We start from the raw sequence: 24,976 nt of genomic DNA on the forward strand, positions 1-24,976 counted from the left end.
GAGTTCCTCTACTAATTACTGGTCTGAAGGGGACAAAGATTCACATTTTATTTCTCTTGCTGAACTTGCAACATAAGCACTTGTGAATTTTACATTAGGGTCAAGCTGGGAAGTTCCCAGCTGATTTTACCTGGAGTAGAGAACATTGTCACCTCCCATGCAAATGAGGTCAGACAGTCCTTCCTGCCTTGGGTGCCTACCAGGGAGATTTCAGTGTAATACGGAAGTTGATACAGAGGGGAAAAAGAGAAAGAGGGAAAGAAGCCAGAACAAAACTAAACTAAATAGAGATCCTATCTGAAATAAAATTTTGTTTAGAAATTTGAAATCAAATCATATGGATTCTAAGAACACATATTTCAAGAAGACCTCAGAATTTTGTAATATCATTCCTTAAAATTGTATGCCACACCTATTTTGGTAACAACATCAACTATTCTACCTACTTTCTAAACTACTCGTTGTAAGACCAATAAAGCTACACAGCAGGTTACTTTAATAAAATAGGCCCAGTTCTCCAGAGAGAGGAACCTGTGGTTCAAATACCAACACTTTTGATCAGGTAAGCACTTTATTCTTGCCAATGAACAATCACTTTTATGTGGATGCTGATCAAAAATGTTCTTGGGAAGGAAAAAAGATGGTGGGTGAGGAACAAAAGATTGCTGTGATGTAATATTTCAAAACAGGTTTTCCGAGAAGGAAAAATAACTTCAGCATTTCTAATGGGTACATGTACCCTCTCTAACTTCCTGGAAAGTCGTAGTGCACTCCCCTGCAAAAGCGGGAGCTTCACTCAAATTAGGATCATAAAATTCATTTATTCATTTAACAAGCAACTATTGAACATATTGTCTTTGTAAAAGGAAGAAACATCAGAGTATTCACGGTGAACGTAATCTCCCTTATACAATTTCCCTTCTCCTTTGTTTTTATTCTACTTGCTACAACGGTACTGAAATATGACCAGACAAAAATAATGTGAGGGATAACTAACACACTGTGGTCCAAGATCTGAGAATTAGGACAGAGAAAATAATCAATGAGCGTCTTCTCAGTGTAAAACATGGAAGAGTTCTGGAAGTCATCAAGACTTAGCTTGAGGGACGCCTGGGTGGCTCAGTCGTTAAGCGGTTGCCTTCGGCTCAGGTCATGATCCCAGGGTCCTGGGATCAAGTCCCACATCAGGCTCCCTGCTAAGCAGGGAGCCTGCTTCTCCCTCTGCCTGCTGCTCTCCCTGCTTGTGCTCTTTCTCTCTCTGACAAATAAATAAATAAAATCTTAAAAAAAAAAAAAAAAGACTTAGTTTGAAATCCCAGCTCCACCACTTACTAGCTGTCTGAATGAAGGACAGATTCCCTGGAGGTCAAGTCCCTTGAGTGGAAAATGTTCTAACAGTACCTACCCAGCTAGTACTTCCGAGGATTAAATGAGATGTTGGCAAGCACCCCTCCACAGCACATATTCAATGATTATAGCTACTTGAGTTATCTTTTGGAAACCTAAACTTACATAATGCGTTTCTTAATTCCTACGAGGAATTCTTGGCAAGACTTAAGAAACATTAAGTTTTATTTTACCTCTTCAGAAGAAATTATTTTTCATGCTCATCTTCTCTAAAAATATAATTCTTGGAATTTTCATGTCTCAAATAAATGCATGAAGTCAAATTTCTACCTTCAAGTATCCCTTCCATTAAAATAACCAAGAAAATACTTACCTAGTTTTGGCAAGGAATAGGGCACTTTAAAGTAGTCTTCATAAAATTCTATTAATCTCTTTGTTATATGGAGAGCATAGTCCCCAGATCCTCTTCTGATAGCATCGGGTCTTGCATATAATCGTACCTAATTAAAAATATATATAAAAGTTACTTTAGCCTTTTAGTATTCAAATTTTATCTTCCCTGCCTATATGAATCTACACAAATCACTGTGAATACTACAAAAATTGAACAGTATTCTTAGTCACATATCAAAGCACGCTGTGGCTGAAAGAACCAAACCTGAACAATTAAAGTAACCAAGTTGAGCAAGTCACAATTTCCTCGCTTTACAAGATGCCATAGAGAAGATTTATACACCTTGCATCAAAATAAATATTCAAGTTATCACTTACATGTGCTTGCTAGAGATATGAAGGTACGGTGGATTAGTATAATGGTTCCCTGACTATGCTGTAAGTAGGCAGGATATGGTGGCTCCACAGGAGAGAAAATTCATGGTTTGTTAAAGATACATTGCATCAAGCTTTGAAAGTATTACCAGGCTGAACAAAATATAATTTATGCTTCCTTCTTTTCTTTGGAACCAACTGTCCTTATTCCCAATATGCAAAGTAGGAAGAGCAATCTTTTCATGTACATAAGTGATTGCCACTCTGGAAGGCCGTCTGCAACTGTTCCCAGCTTCAAAACCAGCTGAAGTATTTTATATTTCTAACACAATTTGGATACTTAATATTGATTTTTAAGTCAAGCATTGTGTATTATCTAGTCCTTGGCCAAAAAGAAGCCTGAGGCAAATAACACAAACTGAACAAAACTAACAACTGTACAGAAAAGGTTAAAATGATATTAGTTTTCATAAAGATTTCATACAGCTATCCAGCATCTTTCTTTCCAAAGGCTAAACCTATTTTTCACAGATGTGGCCCCTAATCCTCATATCAATTCTGTGAATAAGAAATATGCATTCTGTAGAGCAGTGGAGAACACAGCAGCCTGGGAGTTAGGCATTAGTCCTGCTCTGCCACTAAGCAAGTTGGGTGATATTAAACAAATTACTTAACCTCTTTGGGCTTCAAATGTTCTCACTTATAAAATGAAGGTGTTGACTAAAGTCCTTTTTAGTTCTAAAATAAATTACTTCCAAACCCATTTTACAGATAAAGGAGTTTGTGTTCTTTTCAAAGCACTAAACAAATAAAATAAATGGTTTATTCAGTATGTGGAAATGGATATTTATATTCAACAGGAAGACAAAAGAAAGCTGTACTCAATCATATAAAAATTGAATATACAATTAATTCTGTTATCCTTGCTTAAGGAGAGAGCAGAGATGTATATAAATAAAAAGAGTAGAAAGTTAAGAAAAATGCATTCTGACTTGATGTTAGAAAGACCTGTAATTCAATAGCTTTTTACTAAATTCAGTAACAATTATTTACTGAAATAGTGAAGCTACTTCTTACCCAACAACCAAATCAAATATCAAATTTAGTTCACAGTCACTTACAGTTTTACCTGGCAGTAATATAAAACCAAAAACTATCAGGAGCTACCAACTGCAACAGCAGAACTTAACATTCTTAGAGAGAGTGTGGATATGATTCCTGACCCTGACATTAACTGATTATAAACATGCACCATCTTAAATAAAGTTCCCAAGAAGCAAACCCTAAGGAAAGGGTGAGCGTGCAAGTGATTCACTAAGAAAGTGTTCTTAGGAGAAATCTACAAGAGAGCAAGGCAAGCAAGACAGAAGCCAAGCAAGCTTGCATGCAATTTCAGGCAAAGTCCTGGCCTTAGCCTGATCCCACAGGGAGCTCTAGAGTATAAACTGCACTTGCAAGTTTGCACTGCACTGAGGCATGACAGCTAGACCTCCATATTCTTGCGTCTCAGCCATTGGATACTGGATACCAAGGGGAAGGCATAAAATCACCAGGACTTCGTGTTCTTGGAGCATCTAGGTGATGCCAGCTCTGGTGGCCCAAAGATAGTCCTTTGGAAACGATTTTAGGTGTGAGCTACTAGGAACAAAGCAATGAAAAGCTGGGGGATAGGCACATCAAACAGGAAAGGAGATCTGGTCTGTGCATCATCAATAAACACCACAGACAATAATCACTCACTCATGTAGTCATTCATTCAACAAATATTTATTTGGCATCTAACTTGTACCAGGTCCTGGACGAAGGATTTTTAATTTAGTGATGAAGACATGTTTTCTAACCAGAGACTATACAAAGGATTTTGAGGAAAAAAACAATGAAGGTGTAGTCCCCATTCGCAAAGAGTTTCCCATGTACTCAGTAGGTTAGATAATAACAAATAATGATATATGCCATATGAATGGTTTAATGAACTAAAATAACAAATGTATTCTGAGGAAGAATGGATAGCTTTCAGGAGGCTCAAAGGTAAAGTAAATAGTAAGTTCATGTTGAAACTATAACCAGGACCACTGCAAAATGATGCATCAAAAGGTCACTGATTTTATTCCTACAAAGCATCATTGATTTTGGTAGAAACACAGCCATTCCTGTCAATCAGCTCTAACAGTCAGTCAACCTATCTGTAGGCGCAGACAAGAGCAACACAATTAAATCAATCTGGTTGTCAACATTTGATGGAAATAATCCAATCTGAATGAGAAGATAAAACATATACAGGCTTAGCAGTGATTGCATTTGCTCCATTCAAACATTTATTGTATGGCTCCTGTGTGCCAGGCATTGCACTAAGGAATAGAAATAGAATAGTACAATTCCTACCACAAAATGAACAAGACATTTACACCTACTATTCTTAAAAGGTTCATAGTATGTGGAAAACAAACAAATCCACAACAAAAATATAATGTGAACAATGTAACAATGTAAGACTCCCTGCCTTCCCCCCATTATAAAGAATTAACTGACTAAGCTCCTACATGAGGCCAAGCCCTCCACACTGTATCTCTTCTTGCCTTTTTGAACGTCATGCCCAAACTTCTCTCCTTTGTCTCCCACATCACCATACTCATGCATTGGAAGAAGAAATATTGCTAAAATGTCTATACTACCCATAAGAGACTCTTAATCATAGGAAACAAACTGAGGGTTGCTGAAGGAAAGGGGGGTGGGAGGGATGAGGTAACTGGGTGATGGACACTGGGGAGGGTATGTGTTGTAATGAGCACTGGGTGTTATGTAAGACTGATGAATCACAGACCTGTACCCTGAAACAAATAACACATGATATGTTAATTTTAAAAAAAGAATCTAAATCCAGAGAATAGAAGGAAATTTTTTTAAAAAGAACATTTATGTGAAAGCATTTTAATGATTAGTCAACACTAAGAAATATTAATCTATTAAAGGGAACTAACCCAACAATGTCATCATAGGCAATGCCATCACAGGTGTTCCCCTGGCTACGTAATTTTCCATTTGTCACAGGCACAATTTTTAACATTAATATTTGTAATAACCACAAGATACCAAAGCTATTATTTATTATAATAAACTTTCAGCTTTTCCAAGTCTAAAAAAAAGTCTATACTACCCAAAGTAATCTACACATTTAATGCAATCCCTATAAAAATAATAACAGCATTTTTCACAGAGCTTGAACAAGCAATCTGAGGGCGCCTGGGTGGCTCAGTTGGTTAAGTGACTGCCTTCGGCTCAGATCATGATCCTGGAGTCCCAGGATCAAGTCTCATATCAGGCTCCCTGCTCAGCGGGGAGTCCGGTTCTCCCTCTGACCCTTCCCCATTTCATGCTCTCTCTCTCTCTCTCAAATAAATAAATACATAAATCTTTTAAAAAAATCAATCCTAAAATTTGTATGAAATCACAAAAGACCCTGAATAGCCAAAGCAACTTTGAAAAAGAAAAGCAAAGTGGGAAGCATCATAATTCTGGACTTCAAGTTATATTTCAAAGCTGTGGTGATCAAAACGATATGGGACTGGCACAAAAATAGACACAGGGATCAATAAAACAGAACAGAAAACCCAGAATTGAACCCACAACATATGGTCAATTAATCTTTGACTAAGCAGGAAAGAATAACCAATGGGAAAAAAATCTCTTCAAAAAATGGTGCTGGGGAAAACTGAACAGCAACATGAAAAAGAATGAAACTGGACCACTTTCTTACACCATATACAAATATAAATTCAAAATGGATGAAAGACCTAAACATGAGACAGGAAACCATTAAAATCCTAGAGGAGAACATGGGCAGTAACCTCTTTGACATTAGCAGTAGCAACTTCTTACTAGATATGTCTCCTAAAGCAAGGGAAACAAAGGCAAAAATAAATTGTTGGGACTTCATCAAAATAAAAAGCTCTGCACAGTGAAGGAAACAATCAACAAAACTAAAAGGCAACCTACAGAATGGGAGAAGATATTTGCAAATGACATATCTAATAAAAGGTTAGTATCCAGAATATACAAAAAATTTATAAAGTTCAATACCCAAAAACCAAATAATCCAAATAAAAATGGGCAGAAGACATGAACAGACATTTTTCCAAAGAAGACATATAGATGGCCAACAGACACATGAAAAGATGTTCAACACCACTCATCGTCAGGGAAATACAAATCAAACTACAATGAGATATCACCTCACACCTGTCAGAACGGCTAAAATCAACCACACAAGAAACAACAGGTGTGGGCGCCTGGGTGGCTCAGTCGTTGAGCGTCTGCCTTCGGCTCAGGTCATGATCCCAGGGTCCTGGGATCGAGTCCCGCATCGGGCTCCCTGCTCGGCGGGAAGCCTGCTTCTTCCTCTCCTGCTCCCCCTTTTTGTGTTCCCTCTCTCGCTGTGTCTGTCTCTGTCAAATAAATAAAATCTTTAAAAAAAAAAAAAAGAAACAACAGGTGTTGGCAAGGATGTGGAGAAAGGGGAAACCTCTTGCACTTTTGGTGGGAATGCAAACTGGTGCGGCTACTCTGGAAAACAGTATGGAGATTTCTCAGAAAGTTAAAAACAGAATTACCCTATGATCCAGCAATTGCACTATAAGTATTTACCCAAAAAATGCAAAAATGCTAATTCAAAGGGATACAGCATCCTGATGCTTACAGCAGCATTATCTACAATAGTCAAATTATGGAACCAGCCCAAGTGTCCATTGACTGATGAATGGATAAAGAAGATGTGTACACACACACACACACACACACACACACACACACACACACACACACACAAAGGAATATTACTCAACCATCAAAAAGAACGAAATCTTACCATCTGCAATGATGTGGATGGAGCTATAGTATTATGCTAAGTGATATAAGTCACTCATAGAAAAACAAATACCATATGATTTCACTCACATGTAGAATTTAAGAAACAAATGAGCAAAGGGAAAAAGAGAGAGAGAGACACAAACCAAGAAACAGACTCTTAATTATAGAGAACAAACTGATGGTTACTAGAGGGGAGGTGGGGGGGCATGTATTAAATAGGTGATGGGGATTACTGGACTAGTGCTCTCTGGCCACCCTGTGATTGGTGCAAGCCAAGAACTCTTAACTAGAAGAAACTGTATTGCCTTGTAAGATCTGAACCCAAACACACTGAGGCCACACATCAAGGTGGTGACTAGCCTAACCTGTGCTAACATTAGGGCACAACCTGTTGGATAGTTTTAGCTTCCTGTGAACATTTGTAACCACTGCTTTTAATCACTTCCCACCTCTTGCCACCCGCTGCTGCCCTGATCTGTCCTTACTTGTGAGCTTCTCCATGGTATGCCAAGAGCTGGCATTTTTGAGTGGACTTTGATGTTTTGTAATTGAGAGCTCATTTCAAAAGCAGAAAAAGGCAAAAAAAATATTAAAGCAAGGAAAAGTGTCACTGAAACAAAGGAAAAAATAACAGATTATATCACTGCAGTGTAGATGATGAGTTAGAAGGGAATAGGAAAAAGTAGAAGGAAATTAGTTAGACTACTGTAGAAGTCCTAGTAAAAGATGATTATGTTTTGGACTGGAGAGACGGCAGTAGGAATGCAGAAAAAAATGGATGGATTTATTCAACTAGTCCTGACATTCTATCTAAAAGTTCTTTAGTTACCAAGTCAAGTCAATTGTAGTCACATTCTCACTTAAGGGCAATCATTCACCTTGTCTATACCCATCCCACACCAGTGCCCTATTGGAACAAATGAGATCTACTTGAAGGATGAGGGGAATAGTTTAAAATATGTCACCAACTGGATAATTCTTGTGTGGTTAGTCAGAAGTTTACTGTACAGGGGCGCCTGGGTGGCTCAGTCGTTAAGCGTCTGCCTTCGACTCAGGTCATGATCCCGGGGTCCTGGGATCGAGCCCCGCATCGGGCTCCCTGCTCAGCGGGAAGCCTGCTTCTCCCTCTCCCGCTCCCCCTGCTTGTGTTCCTGCTCACTGTCTCTCTCTCTCTGTCAAATAAATAAATAAAATCTTTAAAAAAAAAAAAAAGAAGTTTACTGTACAATAATTCATTTTATATGTGAAAAAAATCACAGTTGTTTTCTTCCTTTAGAAGAACAAAGTTCTACTTAATCATAACATAGAAACTAAGTCTTCATAAATATAGCTATCACTCAAGAGCAATGAAATACAATTTTATTACACCTGCTTATTTGCATCTTCTGATATTCCATGAAAAGAGCCCAGCTTTAAAAATGTAAATCACTTACCAGGGTTTTTCTCTCCCTCTGCATAGCTTCTTCCAACAACCAGTATAAACCCAACTGCCCATTTAGCCCCGTGGAAAGGACACGACACTAGGAACATGCAGGTATGTGAAACTCAGCTTTCTCCCTAACTACTTCTGTCAGTTTGTGAAAGTCAGTTAACTTTTCCAGGTCTTTGCTCAAAGTTCCTTCCAGGAATAATAGTTTATCATTACCTATATATATTATGCCTGAGAGATTGGTATATCTCAATTTTTCTCATCTACTCCCCTTATTTTGAGAATAAAATAATAAAAGGGTTTTCTTTATCTTCACAGGGTTTTAGTCCTTTGCATTTTTCACTTCCCCTGGAAATACATACATACCAACTGCTCAGCTAACACCCTTTACTCTTGATCATACCTCTTTTTTTTCCCCACTAACTGCCCATGAGCTTGGTACTGGTTAGACAGAAATAACTTTAGTAACCAATATGGAATAGAAGAAGCTGGCTTTTGAAAAATATTCTTACGATGTAGTAATACATCATAGTAATGAACTAAGGTATAGAAGTTACATAATTTTGATCTCTTAGAACACTTGAATGCCCTAAATAGGTGTTCCTATGGGGGTAATCTATTGGACCGAGGAGCCTTTACCTAGTAGTTTCATGGACTCTCTATATTTAAAGTATATTTGTTTCATCTTTTTATAGGATTTTAAGTATTTTAATCATTGAAAGGGAAAAACGCTAAAGACAGTTCTCTCAAATTCATTTGTCACAAAAATAGGGATGGCAATTAAGTCTCAACAATCCTGACAACTGAGAGGGGCTGCTTAGAGGACACGTTGAGATGAACCCTGAGGCCACATCCGCAGCTGGCAGGAGAAAGTGCCATGATCTGGGCTCATAAGGGTAGGAGAAGAGGAGAAGAAGCTGGTGTCAGCTTTTGCCATTATTAAGATAGAATATCCTTTGGAAGGGAGTCATAATGCAAGGGAACTTTAGAGAAGTTCAAATTGAGTTTGTCTCTGAGAGCTGTGCAATTTATAATAAGAACATCAAAGACTAATTAAGGATTTCATCAATGGGACATTTATTTATTCAGTTAATATTTAATCAGCATCTCTTAATGGCCAAGCCACCCCTCACAAGCTGAGTGTCCAAAGGTAAGCAAAAGAGAGATGGTCCCTTTTTTCAAGAAGCTTACAGTCCAGTGGGGAGATACAGCAACAAAGCCTTATAATTGAGAATAATAAAGTGGATCTAATTTACAGTGGCTCTTCAGAGAAGTCCTCCCCACAGAGATGGTGATGAGCAGAACAGAGACAGAGCACCATGGAAGTACAGGAAAGCAAGCAATTGTTTAAATTCTTACATATAACATTCATCTTTCATTGTAGCAAAGATTTCAAAGGAAAGGTAAAAATACATATATAATTTTAATATAATGCAAAAAATGTAAGCAAACAGATGCAATTGTCAGAAATATTTTAAGATCATATACTAAGTAATTCTTCAGACTTTCTTCTAATAATTTTAAATATTCATACATTTTCTCATTTACCTTTATTTTTTTAAAGACTTTATTTCTTTATTTGACAGAGAGAAACACAGAGAGAGAGGGAACACAAGCAGGGGGAGTGGGAGAGGGAGAAGCAGGCTTCCCACTGAGCAGGGAGCCCAATGTGGGATGGATCCCAGGACCCCGAGATCATGACCTGAGCCGAAGGCAGACGCTTAATGACTGAGCCACCCAGGCGCCCCTCGTTTATCTTTAAAAAACACCTGTAGAATAAGCATGGAGTCAGCAGTACATCCTGATTTTGTAGATGAAAAATTTGAGGAGGTTTTTTATAGTCATAGAGTCACGTTAAAGGACAATGAAACTAAATCTCTCTGTGTATAAGCCTTTCTTCTAGATTGTCTTAATTATTTGTTGTGTTAGAAGTGAATTGTAGTAGTTGCTACATAATTACGTGAAACAGTGTGTAGTTACGCCATACAGCAAAGAAGAAAAGAGAAAACATTTACAACAGTAGTACACCTGCTAAATAAGGACCTGAATAACACTTTCTCTGATTGGACATTTGTAATTTGGTGCATTAAGATAAACAAACTTTCTGGTTTGCCAGAGTTAACCTCTGAGAATATTTTGCACAGAAGGAATACACTAGGAACTTTGGAAGACAAAGTCATTATCTCATGACTTTAAAATATCACTACAGTAACGATAATAAGTTTACTTTTCCTTCCACCTAACTGAAAAATTCATCCCCTTTCTTTAATAACCGCAAAACGACGATGTTGCTGTCAGTAAATTCTCAGCCAATAAAGCTGAATTAATTCGCCTCTGTGAATATAATTTGATTTGGGGATTCTTCATACAAATCAGTAAAACAGAACAAGCCAGGGAGAAGGGAGCAGGTGCTTTTGGCACTAAGTAGAAGACAAATATATTGATACCAAGAGGAAAAGATCTTGTAAACAAGAAACTAAAAACCCAAGAGTATTCGTCTTATTTAAAATTCAGAAGGTAACTTTTTCTCTTCTTTTCTTTTCTTTTTTTTTTTGTTTTGTGAAGCAAAAGGGAAATCAATACACACAAAATTTGACAGAAACAAGGAATCAGTGCTCAGATGCACAAGCCAATAAACATAAAGAGGAGGCGGGGAGGGGCCTGGGGAAGGAGCTGGCCTGGCTAGAGCAGGCAGTGCGAGCCCAGGAGACAGGGACTTGGGAAGCCCGGACATCTCAAGTGAAGAGTCTTGGTTGCTGCTCTGAGCCACTGGGAGCCACTTCAGGGTCTGAAGCAAAGTAACATGACTGGTAAAGACAAAGGGACATGATTGAGGCAACAGAATTTAAGATGTATTGAGGAAGGGAGGCTCGTGAGTAGAAAATCACACAAGTGAAAAATTTGTTCTGTAGCTTTTATAGCAAGAACAGCCAGTAATAGGCAGCCTCCATCACCGGAGTCAAAGAACTCATTCTGGGAAGGAGGAGAGTTTAGAATTGGGGATGGAGAGGTAGTAAAATCCCAGTACCGTACTAGGAATGAGGCACATGATCATAGCAACACCACAACTATTTCAAAACCTACCATTCTAACAAAACACGCCCAGAAACAAATACTAGAGCCTCTCCGAGAGTCTCACCGTGGAATGCATGCCACAGATCCCCGGGACAGATATTCTGAGAACAAGTACTAAAACATCATGAGTGAGGCCAAACACCAGCCTTATACTCAAACCCATTTCATATCAAATGTTGTCCTAACGAGACTCCAGAATACCGTCAGTGGTCAAGGTGCTCTGAGGGCCTGTCCCTATTTATATCTTCCTCCCTCCACCTTCAGAGCATTTTACTAAGGATTCCGAGACAGGTTTGCTACATATATGTGGCTCCTTTTGGACCCAGTGACCTTTACTCTATATGTTCATCGGCCATTTGAGGTGTCATCTCTCAACAGGACAAGTCCTTTAAGTATTGTGTCCATCTTTTCAATTTACCCTTTCACTCCTTACTATGTCTAAACAGGACCATTCACCCAGTGGGGACTAACAGCATGAGGCTGACTCCCATAAAATGGCAATAAACTTTGAAGGTCCTTGTCCACTCCAGCACTAAAATGCTGTCATAATAGATTGATTACACCTTCCAACTGCATTTTGCTTCAGGCAAGGAAATTAGCACTGTGGCAATCTGTAGTCTCTTCTTGTAAACCACTTCACATTTATTTACTAGGCACAGCATTTACTAGCTCACGATGGAGCTTACAAGTTCAACTTACTTACAGATTCTTCAAGGAAAGGACACGGCTTTGCCATACTCACACTGCTGTTGTCACATTTTTCTAATATATATGTGGTAGGCTAAATAAGGGCCCCCAAAACACCATGCCCCAACCCTTAGAACCTGTGAACGTTACCTAAGGGGACTTTGCGGTTGTAAATTGAATTTTGAAAAGAATTCTGAGATGAGGAGACTATCCTGGATTATTTGGGTGGGCCCTCAATGGAATCACAAATGGCCTTATAAGAGGGAGGCAGAGGGATTTTTTGAGGACAGAAAAGGAGAATGCAATAGGATGACAAAAACAGAGAGAAATCTACAGATGCCCTGAACCAGAGACTATAAGGAATACAGTTTTAGAAGCAGGAAAGGCAACGACCAGACCATCCTCTAGAGCCTCCAGGAGGAACGAACTCTGCTAACATTTTGATTTTAATCCCCTAAGACTCATTTTGAATTTCTAACCACCGGAACAATAAGAAAATGAGTTTGTGTTGAGTCACTAAATTTGTGATAATTCGTTATAGCAGCAAGAGGAAATGAATATACCTTTTTTACCTTCCCACCAGTTAATACACTGTTTTGTGTTAGATTTTCAGCTTCTTGCAGGAGCACATTTTGTATTTATTCGTGTGCTGCTCTTTTTGTTGCAAGCATATTATTTACAGCTTTCAAACTGCTAATGTTGGCACACTTATTTTACCCACACATATTATTACCACGCACTCTATACATTACTGCACATATCCAGTCCGCATGCAAAAAAGTGAGATGATTGAGTACAAGTTAGAATCATCTACAGCAATTTTTCTCCAAGTATTGCATTCCACTCTGCATCAGAAACACCTGGGGAAGGTAACTGTTTAAAATTCAGATTCCTGGGCCTATACACTCTGGAACTTTGGAATCACCTCTCGGGTGGGGCCCTAAAATCCTTCATTTTAATAAACTTACCAATGGAATCATAGGTATCCTAAAACTGAGGTATTACTGGCCTAGAGTCACCCAAACAACATTTTGTTCATTCAGCTCCACGGCAAACAAACCTCAAGTCTTGAAAGAAATATTTAGCAAAAGCCTACCACGTAGGAAAACATATATCTTTTTTTTAAAAAAAAGATTTTATTTATTTATTTATTTGAGACAGAGAGAGAGAATGAGAGATAGAAAGCACGAGAGGGAAGAGGGTCAGAGGGAGAAGCAGACTCCCCGCGGAGCAGGGACCCCGATGTGGGACTCAATCCCAGGACTCCAGGATCATGACCTGAGCCGAAGGCAGTCGCTTAACCAACTAAGCCAACCAGGCGCCTGGAAAACATTTATCTTTATCCCTTAAATCTCTTTCAACATCAGAATCTTCAATGAAGATACATTCAGCATGGCTGGTATTATTTTTAACTCTAACAACCAATCTTTCTTTCCCCTGCACAATAAATGATAAACAACACATGAGTCAAGTCCCATGTTTGGAAACCAGTAAATGTTGTTTAATACTGTCACAGACTATAGATAAAACAGTAGCTTTTAATCCCTCTCTGAGATAGAGTACCTCTTTTGTAGTTGATTGAATTGCAGTTGTTTTTTTTTTAAATGACATAGAATAAATATAGAGAATTTCCTTATTCAGCTGTCTATGTTATGACTGGTCAAATTTCTTCAGCAAGACGGAGAGCCAAGTACATCTATTTGTACATACAGAAGCTCGGTGCTCAGTTGGATTCACTTTCAGTTTCGTTTGGCCCCTCCCTCTGTCCTTTTTTTTTTAACAGTTGAGATCTCTCTTTATTTTTTTTTAATTTTTTTTTATTGTTATGTTAACCACCATACAGTACATCATTGGTTTTGGATGCAGTGTTCCACGATTCATTGTTTGCGCATAGCACCCAGGGCTCCACGCACAGCGTGCCCTCCTTAATACCCATCACCGGGCCGACCCATGCCCCGCCCCCTCCAAAACAACTATCAATTTCAAACACAGTTCTGCCCGCCCCTTTCTGCTCTCCTGTATCTTTCAACGATCGATCGGGTAGCTCTCTCTACCATCTAGGGTCAGAACCCAGAATTCATTTGTCCGTTCACTCATTTAACAAAAATATTTACTGAGGGCACCTGGTTAAGCGACTGCCTTCAGCTCAGGTCATGATCCCGGGGTCCTGGGATGGAGCCCCAAGTCAAGCTCCCTGCTCAGGGGGGAGTCTGCTTCTCCCTCTCCCTCTGCTCCTTCCCCCCAACCCCACCCATGCTCGCTCTCTCGTGCTCTCTCTCAAATAAATAAATAAAATCTTAAAAAATATACTTATTGAGAGTCTAACTTTGTGCCAGGCCCTCTTTGCGGTGCCGCAAATGTGAAGTGAACCAAACAGACAGGAATCCCTGCCATGGAGAGCTAAGATAAATACAAACAATATACAGCATGTTAAATAACAGTAAGTGCTCAACACAAAAATAAATCAGAGAAGGGAGGAAGGAAATGTCTAAAGGCCAGAGAAAGCCTCACTGAGAAGGTGATATTTAAGTCAAAATAGAAAATAAGTGAGGATGAGAGCAATGTGGATACAGATTTCTGGGGGAAAGGAAAGAGCCACTTATCAGTGCCCTGAAAATCACTGTTTCAGTCCTCAAGCCTCTCAATTCAACTCCTTCTCGAAAGAAATTGCAAAATATTCCAATCCTATAGAAAAGTACCAGACAAAAGTACATTATCCTAGTATCCTCAAGAGATTTAAATAATGCTAATATGTTTTTCCACATTTGCTTTGGGTCTTTTTTAACGATGTAAAACATTACAATTCCCTTGAAGATATACACCCCCTTCTCCCCATTCCCCTCCCTCCCACTCTAGAATTAGCCAAGCCATGACGTGCTTCAGGAATATTTCCAATGCATGTTATATTTGTCCTACACTTTTATTCAACTTCTATTCAAAGGAGTTGTACCAACTTACATTCCACCAGCAGTGTATGACAGTCCCGCTTGCCCACATCCTCACCAAATCTGGTATTTTGAAATGCCTGTTAATCAGTGGGTATGAATGGTATCTCACTGTTAGTTGTAATTTGCATATTTCTGATAATGGTCATGTCGAACATCCTTTCATATGTTTCTTAGCTGTTATATTTTCTTTTGCAAACTGCTCTGTTCCTTTGCCCTTCTTCCAATGGATTATCTTTTTTTCTCATGATTTGTAGTCATCCTGTGTGTATTATGGACAGTCATCATTTGCCAGGATATGATTTGCAAAAATCTTCTCCTAGTCTGCGTTAGCCTTGTGCACTGTCTCTGATCAAATAGAATGTTTTATTTTGAATGTAGTCAAATATCAAATGTTCCCTTTAGAGTTTTTCTTTTCTGGTCTCTTTAAAGAAGTCTTTCACTGCCCTCAAGGTCAAAAAGATATTTTTCTTATATGTGCTTCTAAAGTTTTTAAACTTTTGCTATTCAAAGTCAGAGCTTTAAATCATGTAGAATGTATTTGTGTGAATGATGTGAAATAGGGATCTCATTTTATTTTTTTCTATGTGGATAATCAATTGTCTCAGTACTATTTGTTGAAGAGTGTTGTCTTTCCCACTGATTTATAATGCCCCTCTCCATAAACCAGGTTTTCACATATACTTGGATCTCTACTGTTTCTATTATTGTCAGTATATCTATCATTGTGCCAATAGTACATTCTGTAATCACTAAAACTAAATAATAAATTGTGAGGTCTAATAAGACACTGCTCTTACTCTTTTTCAAAACTTCCTTATTATTCTGTATGAATTTTAGGATCATTTTCCACACTTACACACAAAATCCTGTTGAGAAATTTGCTAAAATTGCAATGGATTTGCATGTTAATTTGACATCTTCAAACATTATATCTTAACATGCATGCCCATGGAATATCTCTTGATTACTTCAGGCTTTACCCCACTTTTAAGTGTTACGATAAAAGCCTTACACATCTTCTATTAGATTTTATTTCTAGATATCTTATGGTTTGTTGTTACTGTGAATGGGATTTGAAAAATCATATTTCTAATCTATTATTTTGATATTAGCTACTTAACTGATTTTCATAAAATGACTTGGAAACAAGCCAACGTTCTGAATTAATTCTAATAGTTTTACTGTGTTGTTTTGTGTTGGCTTCTCTCGGTCAGGATTCCTAGAACAATGCCAAACAGGAGCAGTGAAAGAAGGTGTCCTTATCTTATTTTTACTCTATTTGGAATGCTTCTATTGTCTCACTACCACCTATAATTCTTGCTGCAAGATAAGGAAATTCCCTTCTATTCATTGTTTGCCAAGAATTGCAACATGAATAGTGTTGGATTTTTCTAATGCTTTCATCATATCTATTCAGATAACACGTTTCTTCTTTTTTCCTGTGTTCTGTTATGGCAGTGAATTATAATAATAAATTTTCTAGTGTTAAACTGTTTGCTTTCCTGGGCAGGGAGAAAGGGGAGAAGAAAACCTACTTAGACATGTTGGGAAGCTTTCCTCTTTAAGATAAGATGTAACTTAAAAAGCAGCATCAGACCTATAAATCCAGAGAACAAACTGGTTGTTGCCAGAGGAGAGAATTGGGAGGCAGAATGGATGAAGGGGAAGTGAGAGATACATAGAGGTTTCAGTTAGGGAATGAGTAAGTCACAGGAATGAAAGGCACAGCATAGGGAATACAGTCATTGGTATTGTAATAGTGTTGTATGGTGACGGACGGGAGTTGCACTTGTGGTGAGCAGAGCATAAGGTATAGAGTTTTTGAATCACCATGCTGTACACCTGAAACTAACATAACATTGTGTGTAACTATGCTCAGTTAGATGGATAGATAGATGATAGATAGATAATAGATAGATAGATAGATAGATAAAGATATAACTTTTCCCAAATATCTGGTGGAACATACCTATAAAACTATGTAAACCTGGTAGTTTTTTGTGCAGGAGAATAGATTTTTGATTAGTGATTTAATATCTCTATGGTTACTGATAATTTATAATTTTCTTAAAATTATGCATTTCATCTAAGTTTTAAAAGCATGAGCATGATACTCTTCATAATATTCTGTTTTTAAAAATCTCTCCCTTATCTATAGGCATTTCAACTCTGATAATGTTTGTATCATCTGTTTCTCTTGATTAAGACTGTCAGATAATTTCTCTCATTATACTGTTATTTCTCTGCACTTCAATTCATGTTTTAAATATGGCCTTATGTACTACATCCTTTAAGGCTATAAATTCCTTCTAAGTATAGCTCTACTGCATCCCATGAAGTTTAATAAGCAGTATTCTCATTTTTCATTAATTTCTAAATATTTCATAACTTCCTATTTGACCCATAAGTTATTTAGAAATATTTACTTAACTTCCTAATGTATGTGATTTTTAAGTTATCTTTTTATTATTGCCATCTAACTTTATTGCCAAAACCATGTCCTATTTGATAATGATTCTTGGTATTGCTTCGGATTTTTTGTAGACTAGTAATTGATGAATTTTGTAAGTAACTGATATAGATGTTTGAAAACAATGTTTAACCTCTAATTTTGGGGAATATGATTCCAAATATACTACTTAGATTAATATTCTATTATCTAAATCTTCTAAATCTCTGTTAGGTTTTTTGCTTTATGTTTCTGACAAAGGTGTTAAAATCTCCCACAAATCCATTAATTTGGATTTGTCCAACTGTACCTCTGCCAATTTCTTGCCTCATATATTTTGAGCCAATATTATTTGTTGCATACAGGTTCATCTCTTCCAGGTTAAAGCCTTTTATAATTTTAGCCTCAATAATTCTAATGCCTTAAAATACATTTCACCAAACTGAGGGTTACAGAGGAGAGGGGGGTGGGGGGATGGGGTAACCGGGTGATGGGTATTAAGGAGGGCACGTGTAGTGATATGCACTGGGTGTTATATGCAACTACTGAATCGCTGAACACTACATCAAAAACTAATGATGTACTATATGCTGGCTAATTGAACATAATAATAAAAAAATAACTTAAAAAATCTATTTCACCAAATAAAATCAGTTTTTTTCCTTTCACATGCAGAATTTTGGGTTTCATATATAAGATGAATCTTCTGTTAAGCATAGTATCGGATTTTATTTCTTTATCCAATTTTACCCACTCTATGTTTTAATAGGCAAATTCAGTGTAAATGTATATAGATACAGGTATCTCTATCCCCAGATATATATATATATATATATATATATATTTGGATTCTACTGCACTATCTTATTCAATATTTCCTATTCATCTTTCTTTTACTATGTTTTTTTTCTTTCATTCTGCTTTTTTTTTTGAGAGAGAGAGATAATGAGAGAGAGAGCACAAAGGGGAGTGGGGAGGGGCAGAGGGAGAGGGAGAGATCCAATCTTAAGCATGTACCACACCTAGCATGGAGACTGACCAGGGACTCGATCTCACAACGCTGAGATCGTGAACTTTAAATTAAACCATTAAATCAAGAGTCAGACTCCTACCCAACTGAGCCATCCAGGCACCCTTCTTCATTTCTGCTTTCTATTAGATTGATCATGTTTTCTTTATCCCAATTTTCACCTTTCACTGATTTGGAAATTGTATATTCTATTTCTATTTACTCCTTCTGTGGCTGCACTTACATGTCAATGTATAATGAGACTTTACATAGTTGAATGTTAATGCCTATCTCTACGTGCCTTGAGAACAAGGATCTGAATACACTGTATGTTCAGTAGAATGTGGTTAACCCGTGAGTGGGTCTGAAGCTAGATTACCTGAATCTGGATCCTTGCTCTACCTCTTACTAACATTTAACAGGCAAGTTACTGATCATATCTCTGCATCAGTTCCCGCATCTGAGAAATAAAGTTAATAATAAAACTGTTAATAATAATTGCTTGGGAATTGTGAGAGTTAAATTAGACATATAAGGAAAGGACTTAGAGAAATACCTGGTACATATATTAGCTGTTACAAATGTTCATTTTCCTTTTACACTATAGTTACAACTCATTTTTAAAACCACAAAAGTTAGGGGTGCCTGGGTGCCTGGATGTCTCATTCAGTTAAGTGGCTGACTCTTGGTTTCAGCCCAGGTCATGATCTCAGGGTCCTGGGACCAAGCCTGCATGGAGCCCCACGTCGGGCCCCTAGTCAGGTTCCGTGCTCAGCGGGAAGTCGGCTTGAGGATTCTCTCTCTCCCTCTCCCTCTGCTCTTACCCCCACTCATGCTCACTCTCTCTCTAAAATAAATAAATAAATCTTTAAAAAAATAAAATAAAATAAAACCACCAAAGTTAGTCATTATCATTATTTTACAGGTGATGCTTATTTAAATTTATCAACAGATTTACCATTGCTTCCCCATTGCTTCTTTCTTTCTAAGTTAAATTTCCTTCTTCCTGGGGTACATCCTGTGGTCAGTCTTTTCACAATGGTCTATAAATAGAAAACGGTCAGTCCTTTTTGTCAGAAAATGTCTATATTTGCCTTTACTCATAGTTAATAATTTACAAATATATGGAAGCCTACGCCATGAATTTAACTTTCTCCAAACACTTTGAAAGTATGTGTTACACTATCTATGGAACTCTTTTCCCTAATGAAAAGTCTATGTGTCATTCTATTCTTAATAGGTAATATTTCTTTTGTCTCTGGTTGTTCTTTATTAAACATGAAAAGTTTTAAATTTTCAGAAACAAGCAGAGAGAACAGTATAATGAACCCCTGTATAACCATCTCCCAGATTCAATAATTATCAAGAATTTGCTTCATCTATATCTTTTTTCCTTTACTGAAGCATCTTCAAAGAAATCACAGATATTATGTCATTTCATCCATACCATATGCACCTCTAAAACTATGATTTTTTTATGTAACCACAATGTCATTATACATCTCACAAAATGAACTACAACTTCTTTTAAGTTTTTTCTTTGAGTTTGGTGTTTCATAGTTTTACCATGATATTTCCAGTGTGGCTTTGTTTTTACTTATCCTGCTCAAGTCATTTTGACCTCTCCTCTATCTCACCACACTATCTCATCACTGAGCCCTTTTAATTTTGCCCCATTAATAGATTTTTAATCCACCACTTCTCTCCATATCCACTGCCATCTGAGTCAAGTGAACGCATCTCTAGGCTGCACTACTATAATTTCACAACTTCTCGCATTCCTTCCTTCCCCCTCTACCTTCAATCTTCAGAATATAGCCAGAGGCTCTTTTTAGAATGCAAATTCAATGATGTAACCTCCATCTGAAAATCTTCACTTTCTCTAAAGAAAAGGTCTACAAGGTGTGTGTGGTCAGTCTCTCAACAGCTATTCATAAACTATTAACTCAATCTTGAACACCTTCCCCAATCTCTACTCTCCACCACATCCCCCAGTGACTTCCTAATTAACTTTTACTAATCCTTCAAATTTTCCATCTCTTCAAGGAAATCATCCTTGGATTCCAAATCTAGATCAAGGTTTTCTTTCATTCTTTTTTATAAGTTCTCAGAGAGAACATCTGGCACAATAGCAATTTTGTACCTTCCTTTTTTGTGTGTATGATTACTTGATTAATATCAGTCTCCCCTGGAGACTGAGTTTCATGAAAGCTCCTCATTATATCCCCCATATCTAGAAAAGAAATCGGCATAAAGCAAGAACTCAATCACTTTATTCAAATGAAAAGGAAGGAAGGAAGGAAGAAAGGAAGGATACCCCAGCATTTCTCCTCCATGCTTCCACCTTAATCTGCAAATTCCTATCTTGTAGTACTTATCACACTTGACATTACTAATAGTTTTCCATTCAATCTCCCCAAACAGATTATGAGCTCCTAGAGGGCAAAAGTAAATACATTAGATTCACTTTTGTTTCTCTAACAACCAACCTACTGCCTCTATGTAGCATGTATTTAGTTATAAAATATGAAATTGGGGAAAAGGCAATAGTTTTGATTGGTTCCCAGGTATATGGAACTAAATTGATCATTCTTTTTTATTTATTCATCCAGTCTTCATTCCCATTTTACTTATCTGAGCACCTGCTATATCCCAAGTACTAAGGCAAAAGAGATACAGCAATAAACTAAATTTCTGCCTTGCTTTAAGCTTATGTCATGTCATGCTTGCATCAGTGACCTGCAAAAGTTTCCTCTTCTGTTTTATATTTGGTTTTATTTTTGTTTCCCCCTATATTCCCTATTCTCAAGGCCATTCTTTTCTCCTTATTGGTAACTACTCAGATGTACTTTCTATCCATCTACCACACCTGTTTTTACATGTAACAATATCCAGAAATACATACAGTAGTGTATGTTTAATGTTTTATATATGATATTATGTTATCATCTCACTCTTTTTTTACTTTTATTGTTTGTCCATTCAACTAATTTTAAGATCTATCCATGTTTCTAACTGTAAAGTCTAGTTAATTTCTTCTGAGTATTCCATATTATACCATCCTCTAAATGTGCCAAGATATCAATTCACCTAGGGGAAAAAAAAACTGCTGCATGTAAGTGATGAATCACTAAATTTACACTGAAACTAATATTACACCATATGTTAAATAAGTGGAATTTAAATAAAAACTTGAAACTACAAAGAAAAAAAAAACCTGCCATGGTTCTTTCAACTCCCCGCAACCCCAACATCGAGGCAATAAGCATCCTAGGGCTTGTCTCCACATGCATTGACTTGATACTTTCTTTCTGGCACATGCCCAAGGACAGAAGTACCAGGACATCAGGATTAACATACCCAATTTCCCAAGAGCTATAAGCTGCTCTCTGAAATGGCCATACCAGCCTATGCCCCCACCAATAGTAGAAGAGGGCTCCTCCATCTTCTCATCCTCACCCAGAATTTAATATTAACTACTTTTCACATTTCTGAAAATCTGATTGTTGTAAGATATCTTTGATTATTATTTTAATATATATTTCTCTGCTAACTAGTGAGATCGAATATCCATAAAAATACGAGATCTGAAGCCAGATTTCCACTTAGCACCCAAGTAGTCATAAATATATCATTAATTGCTCTATGACTCAGTTGCTTCCTCTATAAACTAAGGATGACAATACTTCTTTAATGAGAAATTAAATGGTTTAAAAATTAAGCACCAAGAGAAAATCGGGCACAAAGAAGTGTTCAATAAAAGTTGGCTATTACTATCACTTACTATAATTATTTAATGTTATTTTTCATTTAAGTTTCCTCTTCTGTAAATTGTCTATTTATACCCCTGAATAATTTTTCCATTATATTTTGCATATATTCCTTTCTGGTTTACATGAGCTTCTTGTATATTCTGGATATCAATTCCTTGCAAATGTGTTTAAATTGAATAAGTGAGTGAGTGATCAGAGATTAAACATGCCAGTTTTGTCTTAACAGAGCTCCAACTGTTTGCTTTTCCTGCTCACTGCATTGCTGGGTCATTTTTGTGAACAAAATGTTGAATCTCAATGTATTTTTAATCTGGTCAATAAATTTTAAATAAAATTTAATTTATATTCCATTTTTCTAAGTCAACAACACACAAACCCACAATAGGGGGAAAAATAGCTAGCTCCACAGTGAAAAATTTAAACAATTCTATTTGTGGTTTTTATTGGGCAATTTTTTAGAAAAGCAGAAAGTACAGAGAGTTACTGATTTTATCAAATCCTATCAAAGACAAGTAGTTTGTCTCAATTTCAAACTCATTATTCAACTAGAACAATCCCTACAATGGGCTGACAAAACAGTATAATTTTCTGCAAGACTACCATAAGAACTATTTTATCACCGTTAAAGGGCCACTTTTAATAAAATTCTAGTAATCATTTAGAAAAACACAGAAAATCTTAGAAAACTCCAAAATACAGCACTAATAAACATTTGATAGAACTAGTGTTTAAGGGAAACCTTTGTGGAGAGCCCCAAAATTTGTGACCATTTTCCTAGCAACTCAAGACATAACACAAACTGACAACATAGTGGCAAGTAAACTGCTCAGTTCAGATCTATATAGGAAGTCTATAATTACTCGATCATATTTTTAAGCAGAGATTAAAAAGTATCAGTGAAGAAAAAAGTAATTGTCAGGGCGCCTGGGTGGCTCAGTCATTAAGCGTCTGCCTTTGGCTCAGGTCATGGTCCCAGGGTCCTGGGTTCGAGCCCTACATTGGGCTCCCTGGTCAATGGGAAGCCTGCTTCTCCCTCTCCCACTCCCCCTGCTTGTGTTCCCTCTCTCGCTGTGTCTCTCTCTGTCAAATAAATAAATAAAAATCTTTAAAAAAAAAGAAAAAGAAAAAAGTAATTGTCTCCATCTTGAAGGTGTGCGATCTATATAAAAATGGGGGTGGGAAATCATAGCTAAATAAGATAGAGAAATGATGACCAATCACCACGACTTTCACCTGTCACCCCAATGGCTTTCTAATACCTGATGCTGTATGTTTTTTATTTTTAATGGAAATGATGTAGATAAGAATTCACACATTGACAGAGAAGGCATCTTGGTGAAGAATGACTTGTTTCTATCTGCATTAGTAATATTCTTAGTAGGTAAAATAGACACAATTATGAAAAGTTTTCCAAATCTCCTCTTCTCCAAAAAATTCCAAAGCTGATAGGCAGAGTCATTCAGTTTATGTTTAATGAACATTCTGGAGTTACAATTACGAGCAAAAACTGAACATCCCTAATGGTTTTGACTTAGCAGGGAAGAATGTTAATTTGAAAATCACACCAAGGTAAAATTATTCTGAAGGACAGGGTCATGCCAATGTACCTATAAGAGTCTATAATACAAGAATCTGACCTAGTATGGAAGCTTAGAGAAAGCCTCCTTGAGCCAGTATCTGAAAGGAGAAGATGAGTTAAGTTGGTGAAGGGAACAGCATGTTCAAAACTCTATCATGTAAGGGAATGTGGTGAGTCCGCAACTATGGCATGAAGGGAGTGTATAAAGGAGAGGGAAGGTAAAGCCGGGAGGTGTCCAGAATGTGCTTGGCTACTTGTCTATCTTAAGGGTTTACTCTGTAAATGAAATTGAAAGCCAGTGGTGGGATTTAAAAAAGAAGGCTCTAATTTAGGGAATAACTTGGAGGAGCAGCAAATAAAAATGTTTCCATAGTCCCGGTAAGATAGTAGTAACTTGAACTGAGGCAGTAGTGATGGAGATAGAGAAGTATAGTGAGTCTTGAGATATTGAAGCAGCAAAATCAATAGGATGAGTTAAGTAAGAATAGAATAGGGAACAAAGCCTCTTTCATAATTTCTCCAAGAATCTTCAGGCATTGTACTGCTTTCTCTATTATGGCTGCCAGTCAGTCACATCCTGCAGATTAAATGCTTGCAACTGTTTGGATATCCAGGCAGAATGTTTCATGTATCCATTAAAGAAATCATTTCAGGGTCATTTACAATAAAAGTTTTAGTTGTAGATATTCTGTAATCTACACTTCTGTGACATGGCAGAACTGATTTTCCAGACCAATGTAGGATCCTATTTAACCCTGAAAGACGTAAGTTATTTTCATTGCTCTTAATTTTGTTTGTCTCTTCAGCATGTCAGATTATCACACATAGGATGACCACTTGCCAAGGTTTCATTCTTTTCTAAGGATTTGTTCCAATTTATAAAGCCTTTTACTTGTAAAAATTTAGAGAAATTTCTCATCTTTTCCTTTGGGTCGACTATTAGTTGAACAAGGTGAGTATGACAGAAATATAAACATGTTTTAAAGGTTCTGCTACAACTTTTCATTCAAGTTCACAGTCAACTGTATGCAAATAGATAGTTCTTTTTG

General features: G+C 37.1%; 1 protein-coding gene across 2 annotated transcripts in view; it reads right to left on the reverse strand.

Moving 5' to 3' along the window:
• Nucleotides 1-24,976, reverse strand: part of TRHDE (thyrotropin releasing hormone degrading enzyme) — a 364,978-nt gene that overhangs the window by 259,104 nt on the left and 80,898 nt on the right. For both annotated transcript variants that reach the window (XM_027595212.2, XM_027595211.2), the window contains exon 3: nt 1,721-1,847. In XM_027595212.2, coding sequence (XP_027451013.1) covers nt 1,721-1,847 — 127 coding nt within the window. The remainder of the gene's footprint in view (nt 1-1,720; nt 1,848-24,976) is intronic.

Source organism: Zalophus californianus, chromosome 9 (genome assembly GCF_009762305.2).
Source record: "Zalophus californianus isolate mZalCal1 chromosome 9, mZalCal1.pri.v2, whole genome shotgun sequence".
Lineage (NCBI taxonomy): Eukaryota > Metazoa > Chordata > Mammalia > Carnivora > Otariidae > Zalophus > Zalophus californianus.